The 23,742-nt window shown below is 37.6% G+C and overlaps 1 protein-coding gene across 1 annotated transcript; it reads right to left on the minus strand.

Annotated features, from left to right (window-relative positions):
• Nucleotides 1–19,477: 19,477 nt before the first annotated feature.
• Nucleotides 19,478–23,394, minus strand: LOC133874528 (G-type lectin S-receptor-like serine/threonine-protein kinase B120). The gene is made up of 7 exons (XM_062312369.1): nucleotides 22,137–23,394; nucleotides 21,823–21,975; nucleotides 21,579–21,745; nucleotides 20,777–20,987; nucleotides 20,431–20,668; nucleotides 20,195–20,342; nucleotides 19,478–19,941 (listed from the first exon to the last, which is right to left on the minus strand). Exons 1-7 carry the CDS (start codon nucleotides 23,347–23,349, stop codon nucleotides 19,630–19,632), a joined length of 2,442 nt encoding a protein of 813 aa, XP_062168353.1. The 5' UTR covers nucleotides 23,350–23,394; the 3' UTR covers nucleotides 19,478–19,629.
• Nucleotides 23,395–23,742: the final 348 nt, after the last annotated feature.

Genomic DNA, 23,742 nt, shown 5'->3' on the forward strand with positions numbered 1-23,742 from the left:
CTCTCGCTACCCTCTTAAACGGTGTCAAATCAAAAGCCTTTAGACATTTGCTTCAATTTCCTCCGAGTTCAAAACGGTGACGTTTAGGTTAATAATATCCCAAAACAATCCAAACCGTTCATAAAATTATAAAATCTGTGCTGTACTTTTATACTCCGTTTGTTTCGACGTAAAATGTTTTCTAGAAAATATTTTCGGCATTTTTTGGTGTTTGGTTGGCATGAAAATAATGATCAACGGAAATCATTTTCAGTTTGACTGTAAAAGACTCTTTAATTTTTGAAAAATAATTTAAGGTTTTGAAAACCGTAAATCGCTTTCTGGATTTAACTCTTCATTCTTGCACGCACGTTTGTGGGAATCCGCCACGGCAGGGCACTAGAGTTTGTTGGTAACCCGATTCTGCTACCAAAGATCTCCGAAATTTAGTATCCGATTGCCCAAATCCGACGGCATTAGTCATATTCTGGTCAAACTGGCCGGAATCTAACCTAACCATTTTTTACCAGAATCCGACGACTTAGCTGAATTCCTGCCATTTTGTCCGAATTCCGTCTAGTTTGGCCGGAATCTAGCAATCAGCGGACGAACGTAGCCGGATTCCGACGACAGTTGCCGTATTCCGTTTTACGCTATTCGTGATTTTTTCATACGAGCCAAACGGCGAAAAATATTTTTAGGAAAACCACTTTTTTTTTGAAAAATGGTTTCGTCAAAAATATTTTACGACGGATGATAAGTGTCGAATGTTGTACATTCAAATCCCTTAACTTTCATATATTAATTCCTTAACATTGTAATTTGTTTGATTTTGTGTTGTTTTATTGCTTTCAGGTTTTAAATAAACATGCAATTAATTCTATTGATTTGGGGCTTAAAGCACACTTTGAGAAAACATAGAAGATATGTTTAAGCTTAACCAATCATAATAGAAAACCTATATGATATGGTTAAGTTTAATCAAATCAAAAGAATGATTAAATCGAAATTTCTCCAATAAGAGTCAAAATCGGATTGGATTCAAATTTGGATTCTGCACATGTCTGAGTGTTTTAATCATAACTTTATGTACACATCTCAGATTGCAATGAAATTAGTGGCGTTGAATAGCTAATAAAAAACAAAATAAATATGTCAGAAATATATTTTTTTAAATTCGGACGATTACTATGACAAAATTGTCCCGCAATAAAAGACCACAAATATGAACGAATTTGGAAACCTTTTCCTACTTGAATTGAATTTTCAAACTCCTACTTAGATTAAGAGACTAAGTTCTGATTTTTCTTAGATTTCTAAGGCTTTTAGGCCTCTTCTAGTCTTTATAAATAGACCTCTAAGCTTTAAGAGAATGCGTGCTTAGCTTTAGACAAAAAATTCTTCTTTGAGGCTTGACAAGTTGAAGAGAAGAATAACATGGCAGGAGGCCATCCTAGCACCACGATGAGCGGCTAAATTTATACTATGGTGTTGATGTAGCCCTTTCTAAGTAAAAATGGTTTAATTGTATTTTACTTTGGGATTTTCTATATGCATAATGGTTGTATAACTCTGAGAATTGATCTTAATGTTTATATTCAATCATTATGAATTTCTTATCTTGTCTTAGAAAGTCTTTTATATTGACTGAACTCAATCCTTCATATTTTCTATGATAATTTGAATGATTGTTATAAAACGATTTTAATTAACATATGATTAAGAGGATTAGATAGGTCATACCTAGGGAAGACGGATTGTACTACACCCTAGTTTAGTGTAATTTAGGTAGACAATTCGTACCAATCGAAGATAGGTTATACTTTTTCATTGATTGTGTGTATCCTATTAAAGACATATCTAATCCATACCTAGGAAAGATGGGTCATACCGCATCTTAGTGGTTAGGTGAATGATCTGTGCCAACCGAAGATGGGTTATACTTATTCTTTAGAGGTAATTTTTTGACTACTCGAGTGAGACGAGCTCTATATCATGCATAGCATGAATTTCCCCTGTTATTTTATGATTAACCATTGTTATACGGTAAGTGGTGAAATCAATCCCCTATTCTTTCTCTCATCACTATAATCTTTATTTTTATGTCTTTAGTTTTATGCATTTAACTTAGTTATAAATAAAATAAAATCAAACTTCTTTTAATTAAGTTATAATTAATCTTGAAAAACTTGATAGCAATTCTTACGTAGTCTTTGAGGTTCGACACCCTCAATATAGCCCTATCCTACAAGGATTCGTACTATTACAAGTGGTAATTTTATTATTGATATTTTTGTACACAAAACGACCACATCAACAGAAAATATTTTATGTCGAATCAAATGGAGCATTAAAGTACAGCACAAAAGTCAAAAACTTTTGAAAAATATTATCATTACGATATGATAAATTTTAAAAAATATGATCGTTAGGAAAAGACAAATATTCATAAATATAACCATTAGAATAAGACAAATATTATAAAATACGACCGTTAGAAAAAGACAAATATTTAAAAAATAAAAAATAAATGTTATTATATAGAAAGAATTAAAAAATCGCTAAAAAATATTATTTAAATGGAATGTAATAGTAAATAGTTAAAATAGTGGGGTTGCTTGAAATGATTTAAAAAAGTGGATAGCTAAAACAGAGAAAAGTGATTTTTAGCTATTTTGGCTAATAAAATTTGGTGAAGCTATTAAAAATGCTTTAATTGAATGAAAAGTCATTTATGTCATAAGAAAATTTAGAAATATCGATGGGCCGAAATAAGGTACTCATAATCAACATCTCAAATTAGTTTTCTCACATTTTTTTTCTTTGAAAGAAAAAAAAAAAAAAAAAAAAAAAAAAAAAAAAAAAGAAGAAGAAGAAGAAGAAAGAAAAAAGAAAAAGGGAGGAAGAAAAATTAATTCCCCTTTGTGGTGATACAGTGGTGAAGATTGGAATGACTCAAAGGCTACAACCTGCAATGGAGAAACGCAATCGGTGAGTGGTTCAACATATCCAGGGGGTTCTTGCCAGCGAGAGGTGTGTTAAAGCATGTCTTGAGCAAAATTCCAACCGATGTCACGTTGCTGGATGTGACTACATTATCACAAATGAGCAAAGACAGACACCCATCTATTTATGGGTTCGACGAGAAAGAGGGAAATGATTGTAGCCATTGGTATCTTGTCGGTGCCCTTGATATGTGGAATCAACTCTTTTACACCATTCTTGTTAGAGGAGGAGGTTTAAGAAATTAATTAACCAATATTCTAAACTTCTATTTGTTAGCATAATATAAATCAAATGCTAATTTAATAATGTAAAGTAGCAAAATGATTGATCATAAATACCTTCAGCCATGCTTTGCTTAAACGTATGAAGAAAGATTATGCAAAAAGAATTTTGAGAGGTACTTCTGATCTATGCCTACTGAACATCGTACTAATGGAGTACATAAGATGTTTATTTATAGGCTAGATTAGGAACCCCTTCATTCAAAAAACTGAAGACTAATGGCTGATTTTTCTCTTCCCATCAAGGAGAAAAAATCTGCACACTATCAAGATAAATAATTCCCATGATCTGCATGATCTCCCATGATCAGATACAGTTGGAATAAGTCATATTTACTTATGTGCTATTAAAGGCATATATGGTATTTCTAACATCCTCTCACTTGGCCATTATGACACATATAATTCCTTATTATGTTTGGTTATACAATATGACCATTACTTTATTTATTCCTACCATTTATGGAATCCTCCCACTCACACAAAGAATATTACACATGAATCATGGCGGCAAAACTTTATATAATAAGTCATTCCTTTCATATATTACATATATCATATTCCCTAATGAGTATTATATGGGTAATCAAACTTTATGAATAAGCTTCCCATAAGTTATTTAGATCCAACTTTAATTTTATCCTCATGGATAAGGTAACAATTGTGCACAAAACTTTATTAACAATAACTTGATGTCTATAGACTAATTAGAAAGAACTAGATACAAAATGAAATAATGACCCCATATGCTCCACATCACTTTTAAACAGCTTTACCAGTAAACCTTTAGTCATAAGATCCTCAATCATCAATTCAGTACTAATATGCTCAATGAACACATCATTCCTTTTGATATTCTCTCTCACTCGAAGGTACTTGATGTCGATATGCTTACTTCTGTTTCCACTTTTATTATTCTTAAAGAAGAATATGGCAGCACGATTGTCACAGAAGATCTTGATTGGTCTCGCTATAGAATCCATAATCCGGACGCTCTATGCCTCCGTCCGGATGCCGCCTAGAGAAATCCGAATCAGACTCGATTTAGGTCTTCTAAGCCTATAAATAGAGGCCTTTAAGCATGCATTATTTACAGAATTCAGTATTGAATTCTCTAGAGTTAGAGAGGGTGTTTAGGTACAAATTGTGTAAATCTTCTAGCTCTCTAAGAGTTGCCCGGTGTGTAGTTATTGATCGTGTGAAGTCTAGCTTAAGAAAAAGCCCTAAGTTAAAGGAATCTATTGAAGACCCCTTGAGGTAGGAGACCTGGTTGGGAAACGTTCGTGTATAAGTACACGTCAGAGTGCAAGGTACGATTGCTACATCGTGGTATGTGAGTATTACTGTTTTTTTACTTGCTTTATCTTCTGAATAGTGGAATTCCTGGGTTTGGTTATCTCGGAGTGATTTTTCTCTTAATTGAGTTTCCACTTCGTTAACAAAATATCTGTCATTTACGATATTTTTTTACACATTAATCACACACACATGGTAAATTGGAAGTCTTATATTTTTCAATTGATATCAGAGCTTAATACATTTTGTTTAGATTAAATTTTTGAGTGTGATTCTTTTGACTTCTAATTATGTTTTATCATGTCTATCAATATTGATTTGATGGAAAAAGGTGAACTCCAAAGGATGTGCGTTAAATTGTTCAAACAAATTGAAGATTTTAAAACTGCTAGTATTGATCATCTACAAAGACTTAAAAATTTTGAAATAGAAAAAGATGTTTTTATTGAAAAAAATTAAGTCTTTGGGAGATGCTATAATGAAATCAAAACAGCCTTTGGAAGAAACTTTTGAGTTTGTTTTGAGTATTGATAGTGTTTTTTCTTCTTCACATGCTATGCCTGCATATAGAACTATGTTTGTTAAACCTAGCATGTCTAAACATCATACTCATTATACTTGTGGGGAGAAGGGTAAAAGTGCTGAAGGGACTAATCATAAAAATTTCAATTCTATCCCTCCATGTCATCACTATGGCATTAGTGGTCATATCCGCCCTAATTGCTTTCAGATACGTTCTCAAAAACCTTGGGATAAACAACATATGCCTAGGAAAGATGAACCTGCTATTGAGAACCAAGTCAAGACCTTAAGTGATCAAGTCAAACTCATAAGTGAAAAGCTAGGAAGCCTTACCCTAATGAGAAGAAGTCTTTCATGCTTAATAAAAGAAAAAATACCATCAATAAACAAGTTTGAATTAAGAAAGAAGACAACCTGTGTTTGGTTGCCCACACTGCTTTGAAAATACTTGATACTTGCTTGTAGTATTTGGATAATGGATGCTCAAAACATATGACAGGTGACAAGACACTTCTAAAGGATATTCAGATGGGCAGAGGAGGAAGAATCACCTATGGAGATGGAAGTCAATCCAAGTTCATCGGAAAGGAACTTATTGACATTCCAGGACTGGGAGCATCTAAAAAAGCCTTATATGTGGAAGGACTCAAGGTGAATCTCCTCAGCATCAGCCAATTCTATGACAATGAATTGATGGTCCAATTCTCCAAAAAGAAATGCAATATCTTTGACAACAGTGGCAAGTGGCTAATGGGAGTAGAAAGGACTGTTGATAACTACTATGGCCTCCCTGGCCTCACTTCAGATCCTCAGATAATTTGCAACAAGGCAACCATTGATGATAGTGAGTTATGGCATCAAAGGTTGGGGCACTTAAACTTCATAGATATGCTCAAGATTGTCAGCAAGGAAATTGTCAAAGATCTACCTAAAATGGAGAAAACTGAGAAAGGAGTTTGGGTCTATGCCAGCTGGGGAAGCAGACTCGAGCAACTCATAAGAAAACTTAAGGTACTCTCACTTCTAGAAGCTTAGAATTACTGCATATGGATCTCATGGGTCCCACTAAAACTGCTAGTCTAGGTGGAAGAAAGTATATATTCGTTGTTGTGGATGACTATTCCCAGTTCACATGGGCTCTTCTTCTCCAGGAAAAGTCTGATGCTTTTGATGCAACACAACAATTGTTCAAGAAAGTTCAGATTGAGCAAAACTGCCCCATCATGAAAATCCGCATTGATCATGGAAGAGAATTTGAGAATGCCAGATTTGAAGAATATTGCCTCTCACATGGCATTTAGCAGGAGTTTTTATCCCCCATTACTCCTCAATAGAAAATGCATTTCGAGGACTTTTTTCATAACTGAATTTGTCTCCTTTAATAATAGGTGCTATAAAAGCCGAACAGTTCTTCAGTCTGAATCTCTCTAAAACTTTTCTAATGTAGGCCTTTTGAGATAGTTTTAATATTCTTTGTTTTCTATCTCTATGAATCTCTATGCCAATGGCATAAGAGGCTTCACCGAAATCCTTTATTTCAAAATTTTTAGAGATAAGCTATTCGGTTTCATGTAGCAAACCTAAATCATTATTTACAAGCAAAATATCATCTACATATAAGACTATAAAAATGACTTTACTCCCACTGACCTTAAGATATATACATTGATCAACAAAGTTCTCAATAAAACCATATGAGGTAATAACTTTGTGAAATTTGATATACCATTGACGGAAGGCTTGTTTTAGCCTATAAATTGTAATACCCGGGAAAGACACCCTACTTAAGTTATTAAGATATGTGCATGAGTACAAGGCTTAAGAATTGCTATATAGTTATGTATTTATGCATGTAAAGAAATAGATCAGTAAAGTTGAAATCGATCGAGCGACTTTCTGGTCGATCGAGCGATTATAGGTCGATGTCGATCGATCGACTAAGTTTTGATCAAGCGATTTTATCCAGTGCGAAGCAGCTTACGGGTAAACAGCAGAGTAGTGATTTTCTACCTTTGATTTTGAACCCATTGCTTATGGACGGCTCCAAATGATTGAAACTTATTTAGTTAGCCTAAGTTAGCTTATTTTGGTTGAAATTGAACTAGATATGGTGGTACAATTTAATCATGACACTAGATATGGAAGAAAATCTAATCTTGGATATTAGATGATCTTGCATGGATATTTCTCTCTCTTGCTGTCAAAGATCCAACCATTGGAAGAATTTGTGCTGGATTGATCTCAGCCATTCGAAGTTATTATATATAGCATGCATGGGACATCAAAAACCAGCCTAAGCTCTCCCCATACCACTCACGTAAGCTCCTCTTCCCTTCACTATTTTGGTGCTGAATCTCCCATGGAAAATCTCTCTCATTCTTCTGTGAAAGCCAGCACTTATAGCCAGAAATGAAGCCTTAAATCTCCTCTTGTTTCTCAACAAAACACCAGAAATCAGCATCTGAAATCTCTCTCTGATTCTAGCTCAAAAACCAGCAACTTCCAACTCATTTCAAGCACTTTGTTTTGGAGTTAGACCCCTTCCTTCTATCCAACCTGTTGGGTGAGAATTTTGGTAAGTAAATCTTCCTTTCTACTCTCTAAAATTCAATATGTGTTCCCTAGGATCATGGGTAGTTTCTCCTCTTAAAAGAATTACACTCATGAAGCTTTAAACAAGCAAGATAGTAGCTTTGCTTTAATACTTTTGTGTGGGAATGAGTTGCTGAAATATAGGAGTTTTGATTTATGAAAAGGAATGTGTGAAGTGAAGGTGTGTGTGTGTTGTATGCTGGAATTCCCTGCATGAATGAGAATATTAAAGTATAAACTTAGTAAGTAAGTGTATATGGGTATATGGCTAATGTGTGTGTGTGTAGAAAGTATTATTTTGGCTACATATGGGTATGAATGGGAGTTATATATATCAACATACTAGTTGGAGTTAATGGCTAGTAAAAGAGGATGTCTTAGTTTCATTATTCAATAACCTAAGATGGCATTCAATATCTTGATTAAGAGAACCAAAAATGGAAGTATTAGGACAACGGTTAAAATGATACTTTAAGGATAAATATAGTAAATATATTGTAGCATCTTTTCACTAATTTAGTATTACTATATGATTGAAATTATGCAGTTATAGAGAAAGACTTTTGGAGCAGAAACTAGTAAGTATCTCTATACTTACTGAGGACGAAGCTGGTTGACTTTTCCTATAATATTATGTTTACTGTTTTATTTACTTGCTTGTGCATGTGATTTTGCATATTTTATTATTTTTAATAACCTGTCTAATAACAAGCTGTTGGATCAAGATCCACGGTGGGTATGCGAGGCTTCACATGAGTTCCAAGGTTCTCAGTGAATGAGGAGGTACCTGAAAAGAATAATAAATACAAAAACTGGTGTACCAAGGTCACTAGGGAAACCAAGGTTTCCAGGAGCCAAGGCTCCCAAAGATTATAATTAAAAAGTTAAGTGAGGAAACCAAGGTTTCAAATAACACGCTAACCGTGCCAAGGCCAACAGAGTAGTGGAAAAAGGGAAATACCTAAAACTCTACATTTAAAACTGTCATTGCCTTATGATTACGTTTATGTTCAATTTATGTCTATGATTCGCGATCATAGATTATATTTTGTATATACATGTGATTATATGGCCATTGCATTGTGTTGCATTAATTAAATAAATCAGCACTCATATTATTATTGTAAACAGCGGACTCACTTTAGTGTTTATGTTGTTTTCTTCTCTTTGTATGGTATTTGTAATGGTTCAGGCTATGAAGAAGAAGAGGATTATCAGGACTATCCCAACACATAGATGGTTCCTAGTTCAGTTTTTGTAAGGCTGGATAGCCTACCTTTTGAGACTACCCTGTTGTAGTTCATTAGCCTAACTTAAGACAATACTTATAATTCTCCAGTTATATGTAGATATTTGGCTTGTATAATTATCTAGCCCTGTGAGGCATGACTGGTATTACTGTTTGTATAATTATGCTGACTGGCTTATTATATATATTTTGAGGTATTTCAGTAGTAGCTCTGAGGTGTCAACCTATTCCAAATTTATATTACATTTATTCCGTTGCCAATAATTACCTCTGATAAGTTAGTAATGTCTTGTGGAAATTCGAAAAAAATTTCACTTACGCTTTTTGTAAAAGCGGGGCGTTACATAAATAGATTTATTTAGTTTGCAAGCTTTCTGAGTATTATCATCAAAACCTTCAGGTTGTTTCTGTAAACCTTTTCTTCAAGATCACCATTCAGAAAGGCTATTTTCACATCCATTTGATGTAACTCTAGATCAAAATAAGCTACTAATGCCATAATTATCCTAAATGAATCCTTCTTTGATATTGGAGAGAAGGTTTCATGATAATCAATGCCTTCTTTTAGTGTGAAACCTTTGGCCACAAATATAACTTTATATCATTCAACATTACTAGAAGCATCCTTTTTTGTTTTGTAAACTCATTTGCAGCCTACGGCTACAACTCCCTTTGGTGGTAAGTTAACGAGATCCCAAACTTGATTTTTAACCATGGATTCCATTTCTTCCTTTATGGCATTTAACCATAACGTGGAGTGCTCTCCACTCATGGTTTGTGAAAATGAATTTGAATCATCCTTAAGTCCAACATCAAAATTAGACTCTTGGAAGTATACAACATAATCACTAGGGATTGCTAGTCAAATTATCCTTGAGGATCTTCTTAATCCTACTTCCTCCGCATTTGAAGGAGGTTGATTAAGTTCATTCTGAACTTTTTCCGCATGAGTTGACTGTTCTGAAATTGATTGTGGTTCAAGGTAATCAGTTTGGATTTCCTTGAGCATAATCAAACGTCATTTGGATAAAGGAGCGTCAGTTAACTCTTGTGTTTCCTCTAATTCAATCATTTGAGGATAAGCACTCCCACTATGTTCAGAATCCTCTAAAAATTTTGCATTTATAGACTCAACAATTCTAGTACTATGAGAAGGACAATAAAACCTAAATCCTTTGGAGTTGACTGCATAGCCAATAAAATGACTGCTGGTTGTCCTTGGGTCTAACTTTTTTATATTTAGATTGTAAATCCTTACTTCAGTAGGACAACCCCATATGTGTAAGTGATTTAAACTTGGTTTCCATCCATTCCATTATTCAAAAAGTGTATTAGGGACAACCTTGGATGGGACCCAGTTTAATACATACAAAACAAATTTTAAAGCTTCACTCCATAGAAATAAAGGTAGCTCAGAATTACTAAGCATGCTCTTTACCATGTCCATAAGTGTGTGATTTCTTCTTTCTACTATACCATTTTGTTGTAGTATGCCAGCTATTGTGTATTGAGCAACAATGTCTTCTTCTTTAAGAAATTGGGCAAATGGACCTATCATTTGTCCATTTTCTGTGTACCTTCCACTGTACTCTCCGCCTCTATCAAATCTTACGATCTTGATTTTCTTTTCCTTCTATTTCTCAACTTCTACCTTATAGGTCTTGAAAATATTTAATGCTTTAGCATTATCATTTAGAAAATAGAGATGCATATACCTTGTATGGTCATCAATAAAAGATATAAAATATCTTTGACCATTCAAGCAGGGAGTAGAAAAAGGTCCACAGATATCTGTATGTATGATTTCAAGAATCTTAGAACTCCTTTTGGCACCTTTAGTGGTCTTGTTCGTTTGCTTTCCCTTTATGCAATCCACACAAAGTATCAGAATTAATAAAGTCAAGAGTTTTTAAGACTCCATCATTTACTAATATTTTGATTCTCTCTATGGAGATATGTCATAATCTCTATGCCATAACAAAGCGGAGTTCTCATTCATAAGGCTCCTCTTTGTGCCAACATTAGTTTGCAATGATAAATTGTTGTTAAAGAAGGATTCTATGATCCAAAGAATTGGCTAAGAAGTCATCATGGCTGGTAGGTAGGCCTATACAAACGTAGCGGTTATAACCGCTCCGTAACCACTAACCAACCACTTTTGAAAACAGTTATAAATAACCACTAACTATCTAGAGTGGGGCGGTTAGAGGTTAGCGGTTTTAGGGATTGACGGAAATTGTTAATAACCGCTAACCGCCTACCTTTATATATATAAAAACCAAACCCCTTTAAACTATATTTTGTGGATTACAGAAAAAGTCATTTATAAGTAATTGCAATGAACCCTAATTGTGATTAGTCCTTTTGGATATGAAGTCGTTAGTTCGTCCCATATCACGACACTTTTTCTACAAACTATAAACAAAATTTTCTCGAATATCATTGCAAGTGTACTAGAATAATCAAAATACATTTATCAAAACAGAGTTGTTACTCTTAACGCAAAATTGACTTGTCACTAGGGACAAAATGAAGATTTGTCATCAGGAGGCTAAACCATAAACGAAGGGTAAAACCTAATTTTGATAGAGATTAGCTAAGCTTTACATGCCTATATATATCATGTTAGTATTTTGGCCTTATTCTGTATTTGGACAAAATCACTTACGTGTAAAAGATGCTGTAAACAGGGATTCCACTTTCAAAGTGATGTCAAGATTCGAAGAAATTCAAGTTCCCTATCAGTCGTCCGAACGATGTGTCATCCTGTCCGGACGCTCATCTCTCTACTGCTCCATCCGTCCGAACGATGTGTCATCCCGTCCGGACGCCAGACAGTCCAGCATCATACGTCCGGATGACGTGCCTCTTCCGTCCGGACATTCCACTGTATCGAGAAGTTTCTGTTCCAGCTTGCTCCGTCCGAACGTTTCAGCAGCAAGTCCAGACGCCCATCAAGCACTCGATCAGTCACTGATTCTTTCCAAGTTCCAAGGAAAGGAAGATCAATCGACCCCGGACGATGTGGTATCCCGTCCGGACGCGTGTGTCCATAAGGCAAGAATCGCAGTTTGAATTTGACCGTCCGAACGCCTGACAGCTGTGGTCCAGACGATGGTGCATCGTATATGGTAACTGACAATTCGACTTCAATCGTCCGGACATTTGCTCCTCTTGGTCCAGACGCACGCAAATCGTATATGGAAATTGTGTGCTGAAGTTTAGCCGTCCGGACGCTCCTGTCCCATGGTCCGGACTTACGAAGCCTGATATGGAAATAACTTGCAGCGGATGTGCGATTGTCCGAACGATCGAGCCATCCCATCCGGACGATGTTCTTATACAGGAAAGATTTCTCCACGGAAATTCCAGAAATATCCTGTCGCACAGTTGTCCTTCCGAACGTCCATGGTCCTCCGTCCGGACGGCTCCAAGGCAAATTTTGCCTGACGCTCATTCTGACCCCCAGACTATAAATAGGGGTCCTTGGGCACTTAGAGCTGCAAGAATTCGGTGTGAATTCCATTAGAGCTCAGAGATGTGATATCTCCTCTGAAGCCGTTTTTCAAGTGATCTGTGCTACAAGTTGAAGTCTATCTTAGAGGTCAGCTCTAAGGTAAGGAGTTCCATTGAAGACCCTTTCAGGTAGGTGAACCTGGTTGGGAAGCATTCGTGTTGGGTTACACGTCAGAGATCAAGATACGACCACTACATCGGGTATATGTGAGTGTTACTGTCTTGTATCTAGCTTTGTCTTCTAAATAGTGGAATTCCTGGGTTTGGCTGCCCTGGAGTGGTTTTTCTCTTAACTGAGTTTTTCACTTCGTCAACAAAATCTGTGTGTCATTTACTTTCCGCTGTGCCTTAATTTTTGTTGACACTTATGCACAAACTTTATATTTGAAGTCAAATTCAATTTTTCAATTGGTATCAGAGCTTGATACACTCTGAGAAGATTAATTTCTTGAGTGTTTTTATATTTTGACTTCTATTGTGTTAAATATGTCTCAAACTCTTAACTCTGTTCCTGCCTTTGATGGCTCGAACTATGGCTATTGGAAAGCTCGGATGAGATTCTTTTTAAAATCTATTGACTGTTGGAGTATTGTTGAATCTGGTTGGACCAAACCAAAGGATACAACCCTCGAGACAGCTCCTTTGAAAAACGCCCGACTTTCCAATGACAAAGCCCTCCATGCTCTATGCCAAGCACTTTCTCCATCTGAATTCGCCAAAATTTCAAATTGCGAATCAACCAAAGAAGCATGGCAAATTTTGGAAACAACATATGAAGGCACTAAACTTGTGAAATCTGCCAAACTTCAAATGTTGATTTCAAAATTTGAAGAGATTAAGATGTTAGAGGAAGAGACCTTTGGAGAGTTTTACTCCAAAATTAGTGACCTAAGAAACTCCATGGTGAGTCTTGGGAAACCTATTTTGGATGTAAAACTCATCCGAAAAATTCTCAAATCTTTGCCTGAGCGTTTCAGGATTAAAGTAACAACGATTGAAGAAAGCAAAGATCTTGATGAAATGAAGATTGAAGAGCTGGTAAGATCTCTTCAAATTTATGAGCTATCCTTGCCCCCAGTCAAGAAGTTGAAGACCATTGCTCTCAAGGCTTCCAAGATGAAGGTAGAAGCCTCCTCTGAAGATGAAGAAAAAGCTGTGGCAATGCTTGCCAAAAATTTCAGAAGACTAATGAAAGATGATCGGTTTAAGAAGAAGTTTTCTGAAAAAGCCAAGAAACCTCTCAAAGAAGCTGAACCAGAGGATGAAGAGAAGAAAGATCCCAGAGGACCCCGATGCTTTGAATGCTCAGGCTATGGGCATATCCGGGCCGATTGCGGGAATCTCAAGAAGGGCAAGGGAAAGGCATACAATGTGACTCTCAGTGATGAGTCTCAAGAAGATGCTCCAGAGTTTGACAAATTTCTGGCCTTTATGGCCACTTTTGTTGAAGAAGAAGACTCATACTATTCAGAGCATAGTGAGAATGAGGTAGAGCTCAAGGAAGCATACAAAACTCTCTACAAGGAGTTTGAGAAGATGAGGGAAGGCCGAAACCAGCATATTAATGATCTGAACAATCTGCATACTGAGAAGAGTTCATTGCTGCTCAAGATACAGGAACTTGAAGAAAAGCTACTTGAGACACAGCTCCAACTAGAGAAAGTCACTGATGAGAAGTTGACTTGTATACTGTCCATCCAGAAGAGCCCATATGACAAGACTGGTCTCAGGTATGTAGCTTCCTCTTCTGATATCCCTTCTTCCTCAAAGACTGTGTTTGTGCCACCTACAGTCCCAAAGCTGCCTCCAGCTATTGAAGAGAAACAGAAGGAAAAGGTCACTGATGATGTTCCAGGCACTCAGCAGCCTCATTCCATCAGAAGACCTCCTATTTGTCATCACTGAGGTCTCAGTGGACATATACGGCCTCAGTGCTCCCTCTTGGAAGCACAAAAAGCCAAGGCCAAGAAAGAAGTGCCTAGACAAGCTCAATATGGCACTGTACCTGCAGCTCAGCATCAGACTCCTTGGCATCAGGCACCCTATCAAGCACCGTGGGGACAAGCACCAAGACATCAGTTCCAAGCCCCTTGGTCTTATGCTCCTCAGTGTCAGCAGTCTCAACAGCGGTTTGTACCAGCCAATCAGAGTGGCATTTACAAGAGCAAACCCAGGCAATTGAGAAGGCCTCAAGAGCAGTACATCGATGAGCCCCCTGTCTGGATGCAAAACATGATGAAGTGGATGATGCAGTCTTGTCAGCAATCGCCCACCGGAAGCCAGACTTAGGCTAAGAAGGACAGTCACCCCAGGAGGGGGAACAGGCGCACCTAGCTGACTCGGGTGTTCATGCCTAGGATTCTGTTCCTAATCCTATGGCATCAAGTTTGATTGCACATTTATTTGTTATATGCAATCTAGGAACAAGTTGTTTTTGCCCCCTTGTGTGTTTTCTTGAGAAAACTTTGCAGGTATTTGTGGGGAAGACAGAAAAAGCAGGTCGAGCGACTATTTTTCTGTAATGGCATCATTGAGCACACACAAGTTTGATCTTACCATAGCATCTGATGATTTTTTTTTTTTTTTTTTTTCATATTGCTTGCTGTGTGTTGGTTTGCTTTATTAAAAAAATAAAATAAAAAAAAAAATTGGGAGAATTTGCAGGATTTTATTTCTATTAGATATTGCATGCATTCTTGCCTAATATCTCAATTCGGTTTGCATTAATAAAATATGCCTAGATATAATTGAGAAGTTCTGACTATTCTAGTCAAGTGTTTTTTTTTTTTTTTCTGCTTATGCAAAAATTAGGATAGCTTCTTTCCTCATGCGATGAAAAAGTGCACTATCCCGGGCTTCCCTCAAGGTACATCTTTCCTTCTCTGACTCTTTGTCTTTGGAAATTTTGGATAAGAGAAGAAGTCCTTGATGAGATGGTCAAATTGACCACAGGCTAGTTGAACCTAGCGCCTATAAATTCTGGCACTCCCTACAGCTTGCAGTATCATAAGATTCAAGCAATAATTCATAAAAAGTTATGTGCTTTAAAATTGTAATCATTTCTTATGTGCTTAAAACTTACCTTGCCCTCTATGAGCAAGTAAAAATTATATGTGCTGTTTCTCAGGGGGAGTGTATCAGATGAGGGTGTCTAGGCCCTAGCAAGCTATAAGGTTTGACTTTTGACTAATCTGTCTTTGATTTTCTCTCACGTCCAGAAAATCTAGTTGCATTTTGTCATGTCTTGAAAAGTCTTACCTTGTAGGAAAGGAGTCTCCACACACACACACGCATTGCTTGAGTTGAGTTGCTTATTTTGATTTTTATATAATCAAGAAAAATTATTTGTGCTAATTGAAATCTCAACTTCCTGTTATATTTGTGTTTTATTTCTGAAATGCTATCTGATTGTGTTATCAGTTGATTATGCATGCATATTCTGACTCTATCTTGAGAAAATTTAATCTGTGTAAATTTTTCTCAGTTTTTCTGTTGTTTCAGTGTAAAGCGTCCGGACGGTCTTCCTAGGAGTTCGGACGAGTAGGGTTCAGCCGTTCGGACTGTTCAGTTTTTGGAAGTCCGGACCGAGCTGGAGCATTGTCGTCCGGATGATTCCTGTCTTACGTCGGGACATGCGCTGGCTTCATTGTCCGGACAGGTTCTTTTATATCGTCCGAACGCGCGCAACCTGTCCACTCCTTTCTGAGGCAGAAAACGTCCGGACGTCTTCATTTCACCGTCCGGACGGGAACCCCACAGCGGCTATATACTGCCCAGATCGCCACATTCTCTCCCTTACCCCACAAAATCTCTCTTTTTGGTTGCTTTAGAGTAAAGTATGTGAGTTTTGTTTTGATCTATTTGTAGCCTGTGTCTTTTTGCTCATTATTTCACATTCCAGGTATGTATTTCGTTTAACTTTTTCTCTGCAATTTTTCTTTGTTAGAATGTTGTTTTCTTGTGAATATTTGGGGCTTAGATCTGTCATGTAAGGATTATTCTTGATAATGCTTTTTGGACTAGTATCTGCTCTTATTTTGCTACGGTACTGTCAATAGCTGTTATTCTGCCTAATTTTCATTAACCTAACAAGATTATTTTTGGATTCTTTTTGGAATGTTCTTGTTGGTTTCCTTCGTGCAGAATCATGTCTGACATCAGTTCACAGCGCTGGGTCCGTCAGAGGACAGAAGCTGAGGTGAACGAGAGCCAAGCCAGGATCATGGACCGGTCTGTCATTGCTGAGCAGAAGGTGATTTGTGCAGACATTATGGTGCCTCCGCTGAATAGTATCTATGAGACTATCCAGCAATATAAGTGGACTTATCTCTACACCTACGCCTGTGTTGTTCTCACCAGGCTTGTCCAACTTTTCTATGCCAACTTGGAGGTGGCGCAGGATGATGAGCGTGGGACGGTTCTCCAGTCCACTATTGATGGCGACTTCATTACTGTTGATCCTCAGATCATCAATCAAGTTATTGGGGTCCCTGTTCTCAATCTGCCTGCCAGACCGTACAACGAGGTGGTGCTTCCTCCATCCATGGATGAGCTTCGTGAGTTCTTTCATATAGCCCCACAGGGTGAGGATCGTCCTACATCTATCAAGATTGGCGCTCTGGCTCCCGCACATCGCATGCTAGCCAAAATAGTACAGCACAATCTGTGGCCAGTTACCAAGCGTAGTGATTTGATACTGAAGAAGGCCCAGTTTGTCTATGCTATCCACCTCCGCTTGCCATTCTGCCTCTGCAAGCATATTTTGGGGGTCATGCTAGAGGCCCGTGATGAGAATAATGCTGGACTTCCTTTTGGCTGCCTCCTCACTCAAATCATCCTTCAGTCCAGCATTAATGCCAATAGAGAGCCTAGAATGAAGTTGCAGCAGCCTCTCAGCAAACAGACCTTGATGAAGTCTAATGTACAGTTGAGGCGAGAGGATTCTGATGAGGATATGCCAACTGCCATGCCAGTTGCTTTTCCAGACGTGGCTTCATCCTCTCACACAGTCCCGCCGTCTGAGCCAGAGTTCAATATTTCTCATATCATGGAGGCTCTTGCTGCTCTACAGGGAGGGATGAGCAACATGCAGGTGACGATGTCCACCATGCAGCAGTCAATGTCCTCTATGCAGCTGGAGATGCGGCCCATTAGCAAGAGGGTGGAGCAGACCCACTTGGACCTTCAGGAGTGTCTCCAAGTCCATCATCCAAACAGCAGTAATGATGATGATACTCCCCGGAGACGTCGGGCTCCCAGAACTACACCTATGGCAGAGGATGTTTGATTCCCTCTTGTTGCTTTGTTTTGTTGATTTTTTTTTTTTATCTTTTTATTTTGAGACAATTTGGTATTTATTATAACTCTTGAATATTTATTACTCTGTTTCCCGGATCCTTCTGAGATCGTTAGGGGGAGTAATTTTTTTTTTCAGTTGGTTGTTTTTATTACTCTGTTTACCCTTTGTCCCTTTGTGACAAAAAGGGGGAGTAATTTTTATTTTTTGGACCGGGAATGTATTTCCAAACCGGTCAAGTGATTTTTGTCCCAGAATGGCCAAAGGGGGAGTTTGTTAGTATTTTGGCCTTATTTTGTGTTTGGACAAAATCACTTATGTGTAAAAGATGCTGTAAATAGGGATTCCACTTTCAGAGTGATGTCAAGATTCGAAGAAATTCAAGTTCCCTGTCAATGGTCCGAACGATGTGTCATCCCGTCCGGACGCTCATCTGTCTACTGCTCCATCCGTCCGGACGATGTGTCATCCCATCCAGACGCCAGACAGTCCAGCATCATACGTCCGGATGACGTGCCTCTTCCGTCCGGACATTCCACTGTATCGAGAAGTTTCTGTTCCAGCTTGCTCCGTCTAGACATTTCAGCAGCAAGTCCGAACGCCCATCAAGCACTCGATCAGTCACTGATTCTTTCCAAGTTCCAAGGAAGGGAAGATCAATCGACCGTCCGGACGATGTGGTATCCCGTCCGGACGCGTGTGTCCATAAGGCAAGAATCGCAGTTTGAATTTGACCGTCCGAACGCCTGACAGCTGTGGTCCGGACGATGGTGCATCGTATATGGTAACTGACAATTCGACTTCAACCGTCCGGACGTTTGCTCCTCTTGGTCCGGACGCACGCAAATCATATATGGAAATTGCGTGCTAAAGTTTAGCCATCCGAACGCTCCTGCCCCATGTTCCGGATGTGCCAAGCCTGATATGGAAATAACTTGCGGCGGATGTGCGACCGTCCGGACGATCGAGCCATCCCATCCGGACGATGTTGTTATACAGGAAAGATTTCTCCTCGGAAATTCCGAAAATATCCTGTCGCACAGTTGTCCATCCAGACGGCTCCAAGGCAAATTTTGCCTGACGCTCATTCTGACCCCCATACTTTAAATAGGGGTCCTTGGGCACTTAAAGCTGCAAGAATTCGGTGTGAATTCCATTAGAGCTCAGAGACGTGATATCTCCTCTGAAGCTGTTTTTCAAGTGTGCTGCGCTACAAGTTGAAGTCTATCTTAGAGGTCGGCTCTAAGGTAAGGAGTTTCATTGAAGACCCCTTCAGGTAGGTGAACCTGGTTGGGAAGCGTTCGTGTTGGGTTACACGTCAGAGATCAAGATACGACCACTGCATCGGGTATATGTGAGTGTTACTGTCTTGTATCTAGCTTTGTCTTCTGAATAATGGAATTCCTGGGTTTGGCTGCCCCGGAGTGGTTTTTCTCTTAACTGAATTTTCCACTTCGTCAACAAAATCTGTGTGTCATTTACTTTCCGTTGTGCCTTAATTTTTGTTGACACTTATGCACACACTTTATATTTGAAGTCAAATTCAATTTTTCATATCACACCAGTTTCATATCAGCTAATATGACATATTTTAAGCGACTTTACATGTTAGCCACTTTAAATCAAAATAAAAATAAAATAAAATAAAATAAAATAAAAGGGAATGTTTTCCTCTAGCCCCTTGGTTTTGTCCATGCTTATCAAGGTGCAAAAGATTTACAATAAGTAAATTTCATGATACATCTCAAAAACTATAATTCCATATTATATGGCTAAAGATCCAAAGATTCAATACACAATTGAATAATGTTATAGACCATAGGCAAAAAGATTGAATGTGTTCTAACAATTTACTCGGAGAATATGAACACTTATGGCTAGACTTTCAAATGTTACCGGCCTTCCATAGTTGAAACTATTCCACCACTCACATAACTAATTTCTATCTTGTTGCTATTAGTTGGGTTTGCCTTCGACATATTTCTCATATTCAAAAAAGCAGGCTCCTTGGGATAAGGTAGAACTCCACTTTCATTGTTAAGCATGACGACAATGTCAGACATGGTAGGTCTATCCTCTGCACTTTCTTGAAGACAAAGGAGAGCTATGTTAAGATATCTCAATACCATCTGCATAGAGGATATATCATCAAGTAGTGGATCCACCAAGTCTGATCCCCTATCACTTGTCCATAATTCCCATGCCTTAAAATCCAAAAAAAAAAAAAGAGGAAAGTTGGAGGATGTTAGAATGATGGTTAATGATTAAATACATAATTTTTTATTAGTTTAAACTTTTGAGACCCATAGTCATTTTATACTCTACTTAGTGTACTAAAATTTCAAAAATAGAGGATTAATTTTGTTTTAATAACGATGAATATTCAACTACTCATAACTATGAATCAACGTAAGTGTTTTCAATTTCTACAACAAAAGATGCAAATAAAATACTCACATATCCAATAAGATGGAAGCAGTCAGTTTGATAAAAACCAGTATTCTTCCTACCACTCACAATCTCTAATAACAAGACGCCAAAACTGTAGACATCGGATTTAATTGAAAAGAGACCTTCCAAAGCATATTCAGGAGACATATAGCCACTGTACACCATCATCAAGTTAAAAATATTAGTAATTGCATGTTTTATGATGATTTTTATAATTCAGAAATTCCCTTTATATTACTTACTAAGTGCCAACAATTCTATTTGTATTTGCTTGTGACTCATTTCCTCCAAATATTCTTGCCATCCCGAAATCTGATATCTTGGAATTCATATCGTTGTCCAACAAGATATTGCTAGGCTTCAAGTCCCTATGAATAATCCTTATCCTAGAATACTCATGAAGATAAAGAAGTCCTTGAGCAATTCCTTCAATGACTCCAACACGAGTCCTCCAATCTAATATCATGCGCTTCTCTTGATCTGCTTAACATATATAAGTAAATTGACAATTAGTGAGCCACACGCAAAGAAACATAAAAAAGAGAGTCCCATATATATATATATATCAAAATGTGTGATATTACAAACCAAAAAGGAAGAAATCCAAGCTTTTATTGGGCATATACTCATAAACTAGTATCTTTTCATCTTGTTCAATGCAGCAGCCCAAAAGTCTAACAAGATTCTTGTGTTGGAGCTTGGCTATGAGCATTGCTTCATTTTTTAGCTCCTCCCAACCTTGCCTAGAGCTTTTTGAAAGCCTTTTTACAGCTACCTCGTCCCCTTTGAGTAATATTCCCTAAAAAAATTTGTTGTGAAAAATACATGAAAAAAATAAAATAGTAAGCTACATTAATAATAAATCCATTGCCAATGATAAAGGCTAAACCCTTTTAGGGAATCAAATGAAAACATTTTGTTGTTGTAGAATCTCTGGTCCTTGAGCCAAGATTAGAGACCGACATTCTGGATTTGGACATAGAAAAATCAATGCATTGACACCTTAGGAGTCTTTAGTGAGATTATAATATATCATGTTGGGATATCACTCAACCTAAAAGTTTAATCATATGAATTTGGACACAATTATGTTATATTAACCACTTAATTAACTTGTGATACCTTTCGAAAGCGGGTCTCAATATTTTTAGACTCGCACATGTATACTCAACATTAACTATTAACTGATTGACAAATATCTATTAAGCATCCAATTACATATAAAACTAACATATACCAAGCAAAATTTTATCATAATAAAACTTTATCTGAATAGGTATACTGAGTGGCCTCACAACATACACATCAACAAAAGTGGGACGTGCCCTTTTGTGCTTGTTAACTTGCATTCTATATCCAAAGCATTGCATTTAGGGACAATGAATCATACCTTGTAAACAGGTCCAAAACCACCCTCTCCGAGCTTATTTGCAGATGAGAAATTATTAGTTGCAGCAGAAACACTTGCAAAACTGAATAAGGGCATTTGGACTTCTCCATGCTCCGAATTATTAGCCTTTAGGGTCATGCCCAAATCTAACAGTAACAAATCCTCCCCTGAATGGTGAACAACACATGTTTAAGAATATAAATTTAGATTGCTAAAATAACGTTGTGAACCATTCTTTACTCACCCTTCCTTCTCTGTTTTCTCCTGATCACATAATAAACACAAAGGCCCAATGTAACAACCACTGCGATAGATGCAATCGGAAAGACAATTTTCCATATATCCTTCAAATTCTTAAATCCTGTATCTGTTACAGTTGCATTCGTTGAGTTTGTGCCTGCAAAAGGAAATCAGATGAATAAATAATATAGACATTGATATATAGATTGGCAATGCCTAGAGGTAACTCTTCAAAAATATTTCAGTCACAGAACTTGTTAATTAGAGGAAGAAAACATCAGAACAGCAATAATAGTCACCAAAATAACTAAAAAAAACCTTGGAGAATCAAGTCCGGACGAGCAAGTTTCAGATAGAAGTCTTGTTTATATGTATTATCTTCTGAGAATTGTTTCATATTTAACAGAGGACCTTCCCATACCAGGCAGCGATGCTCTTGATCATAAGCATAACCGGTACAATTGCAGTTTATCAAGCAAGCTGATCCGCACTCTGAAGCATTGCCAACGAACTGCAACGGCTGGGGATTACTGGGCAAAAAAACTTTAGACATGGGAAGAAACCCAGGTTTCTGAACAACATCGCTGCACGGAAAATCTGTTTTTCTCTTGCATCCTTGAGTAGTATTGGGTTTGAATGCTGGCAAACAGTCGCATGGCTTAGCGGCTGTCTCACTGCATATGCTGAATTCACCGCAGAAAGCATAAGCCCCACACCTTAATGATCCGGACAAATTTAAAGAAGATTGGAAACTGTTTGACCACCTCTGCAGTCGAAGCTCCCCGTTTACACTCAACGACACTCTTCTAAATTCAGAAGGATAATTATTACTAGTAGTGTAAGATATGTAGTCCCCATAAATGTCGAACATATCAGCTAGCTGACCGATGAGTGGAGTAGTCCAGTATGGTTCAGACCCCTTCATTAAGATTAGTTCTTTCCGAGAACCCAGATGCAGAGAGAAAAGACCAGGAGCAGGGTCTTCATTGCTTCTCCATGATGTTAATGACCATCCTGTCTTATCATCTTTAATCTTCATTCCGGGCAAAAGAGTATCAGTAGGATGGTCAAAGCTTTGCCACAAAAAATCTGAGGCCGTATTTGTCAGTATAAGATTACCTGTATCTAATAGCCTGGCATAGGTATTGTTATTGCCACCTGAAGCGTTAGTCAGAAGGTGCAACATTCTGCCATCGGATATTGCAAGATTCCCATCCGGGTTGAAGGTAAGAACGGCAGAGGAGTTTGGGAATGGGTGCTCCCTGTTTGCAACCCAAACCACGTTGCGGTCAGAAGCATAAGAGAACCATATTCCCACGTGATACTTTGTCCAGTTTTCTTGATAAAAGAAACCAAGTTTGTACATTCCGTTGGCAGATTGAATGTAGTCCGATGTGTTCAGTGATTCTCCTTGTCGGATAGTATCAGTGACGGTAGCATAGGTGAACTGCAAACCAAGGCAGAACAAAAACAGCAGGGAAATTCTACTGCTCATATTTGTATCAGGCAGCACAGATTGCTCAATTTGCATAAGTATGGTGTTCTTTTTGGGTTTAGAGAGTTCGACCAGGCTGCAATTTCTCATGAGCTTTCCTATTTGATTTTCCACACGTCATTGTCAAAAGGGAGAAAATTATTAATTTCCACTTTCTAAAATGTAAAACCCGTGTTGTCTGAGCATTCCTAGTCAGCAGATTTACACTTACATTTCATGAATCGGTCTTGTGTAGAAAAATGAGCGTAAAAGAAGTTAGAACGTTGGTAATAGTACTTTTTTTTTTTTTTGGTTTTTTTATTTTTTTTTATTTTAAGTAAAGAAAGATCAAGAACTACAAGTAAAATTTTTCTTGAAAAAAAATTGGACACGATATTAAAATTGCCATAATTGCATAAGCCGATGTATCGTCCATATCTTTTGAACAAT

This window comes from Alnus glutinosa, chromosome 8 (assembly GCF_958979055.1).
Source record: "Alnus glutinosa chromosome 8, dhAlnGlut1.1, whole genome shotgun sequence".
NCBI lineage: Eukaryota > Viridiplantae > Streptophyta > Magnoliopsida > Fagales > Betulaceae > Alnus > Alnus glutinosa.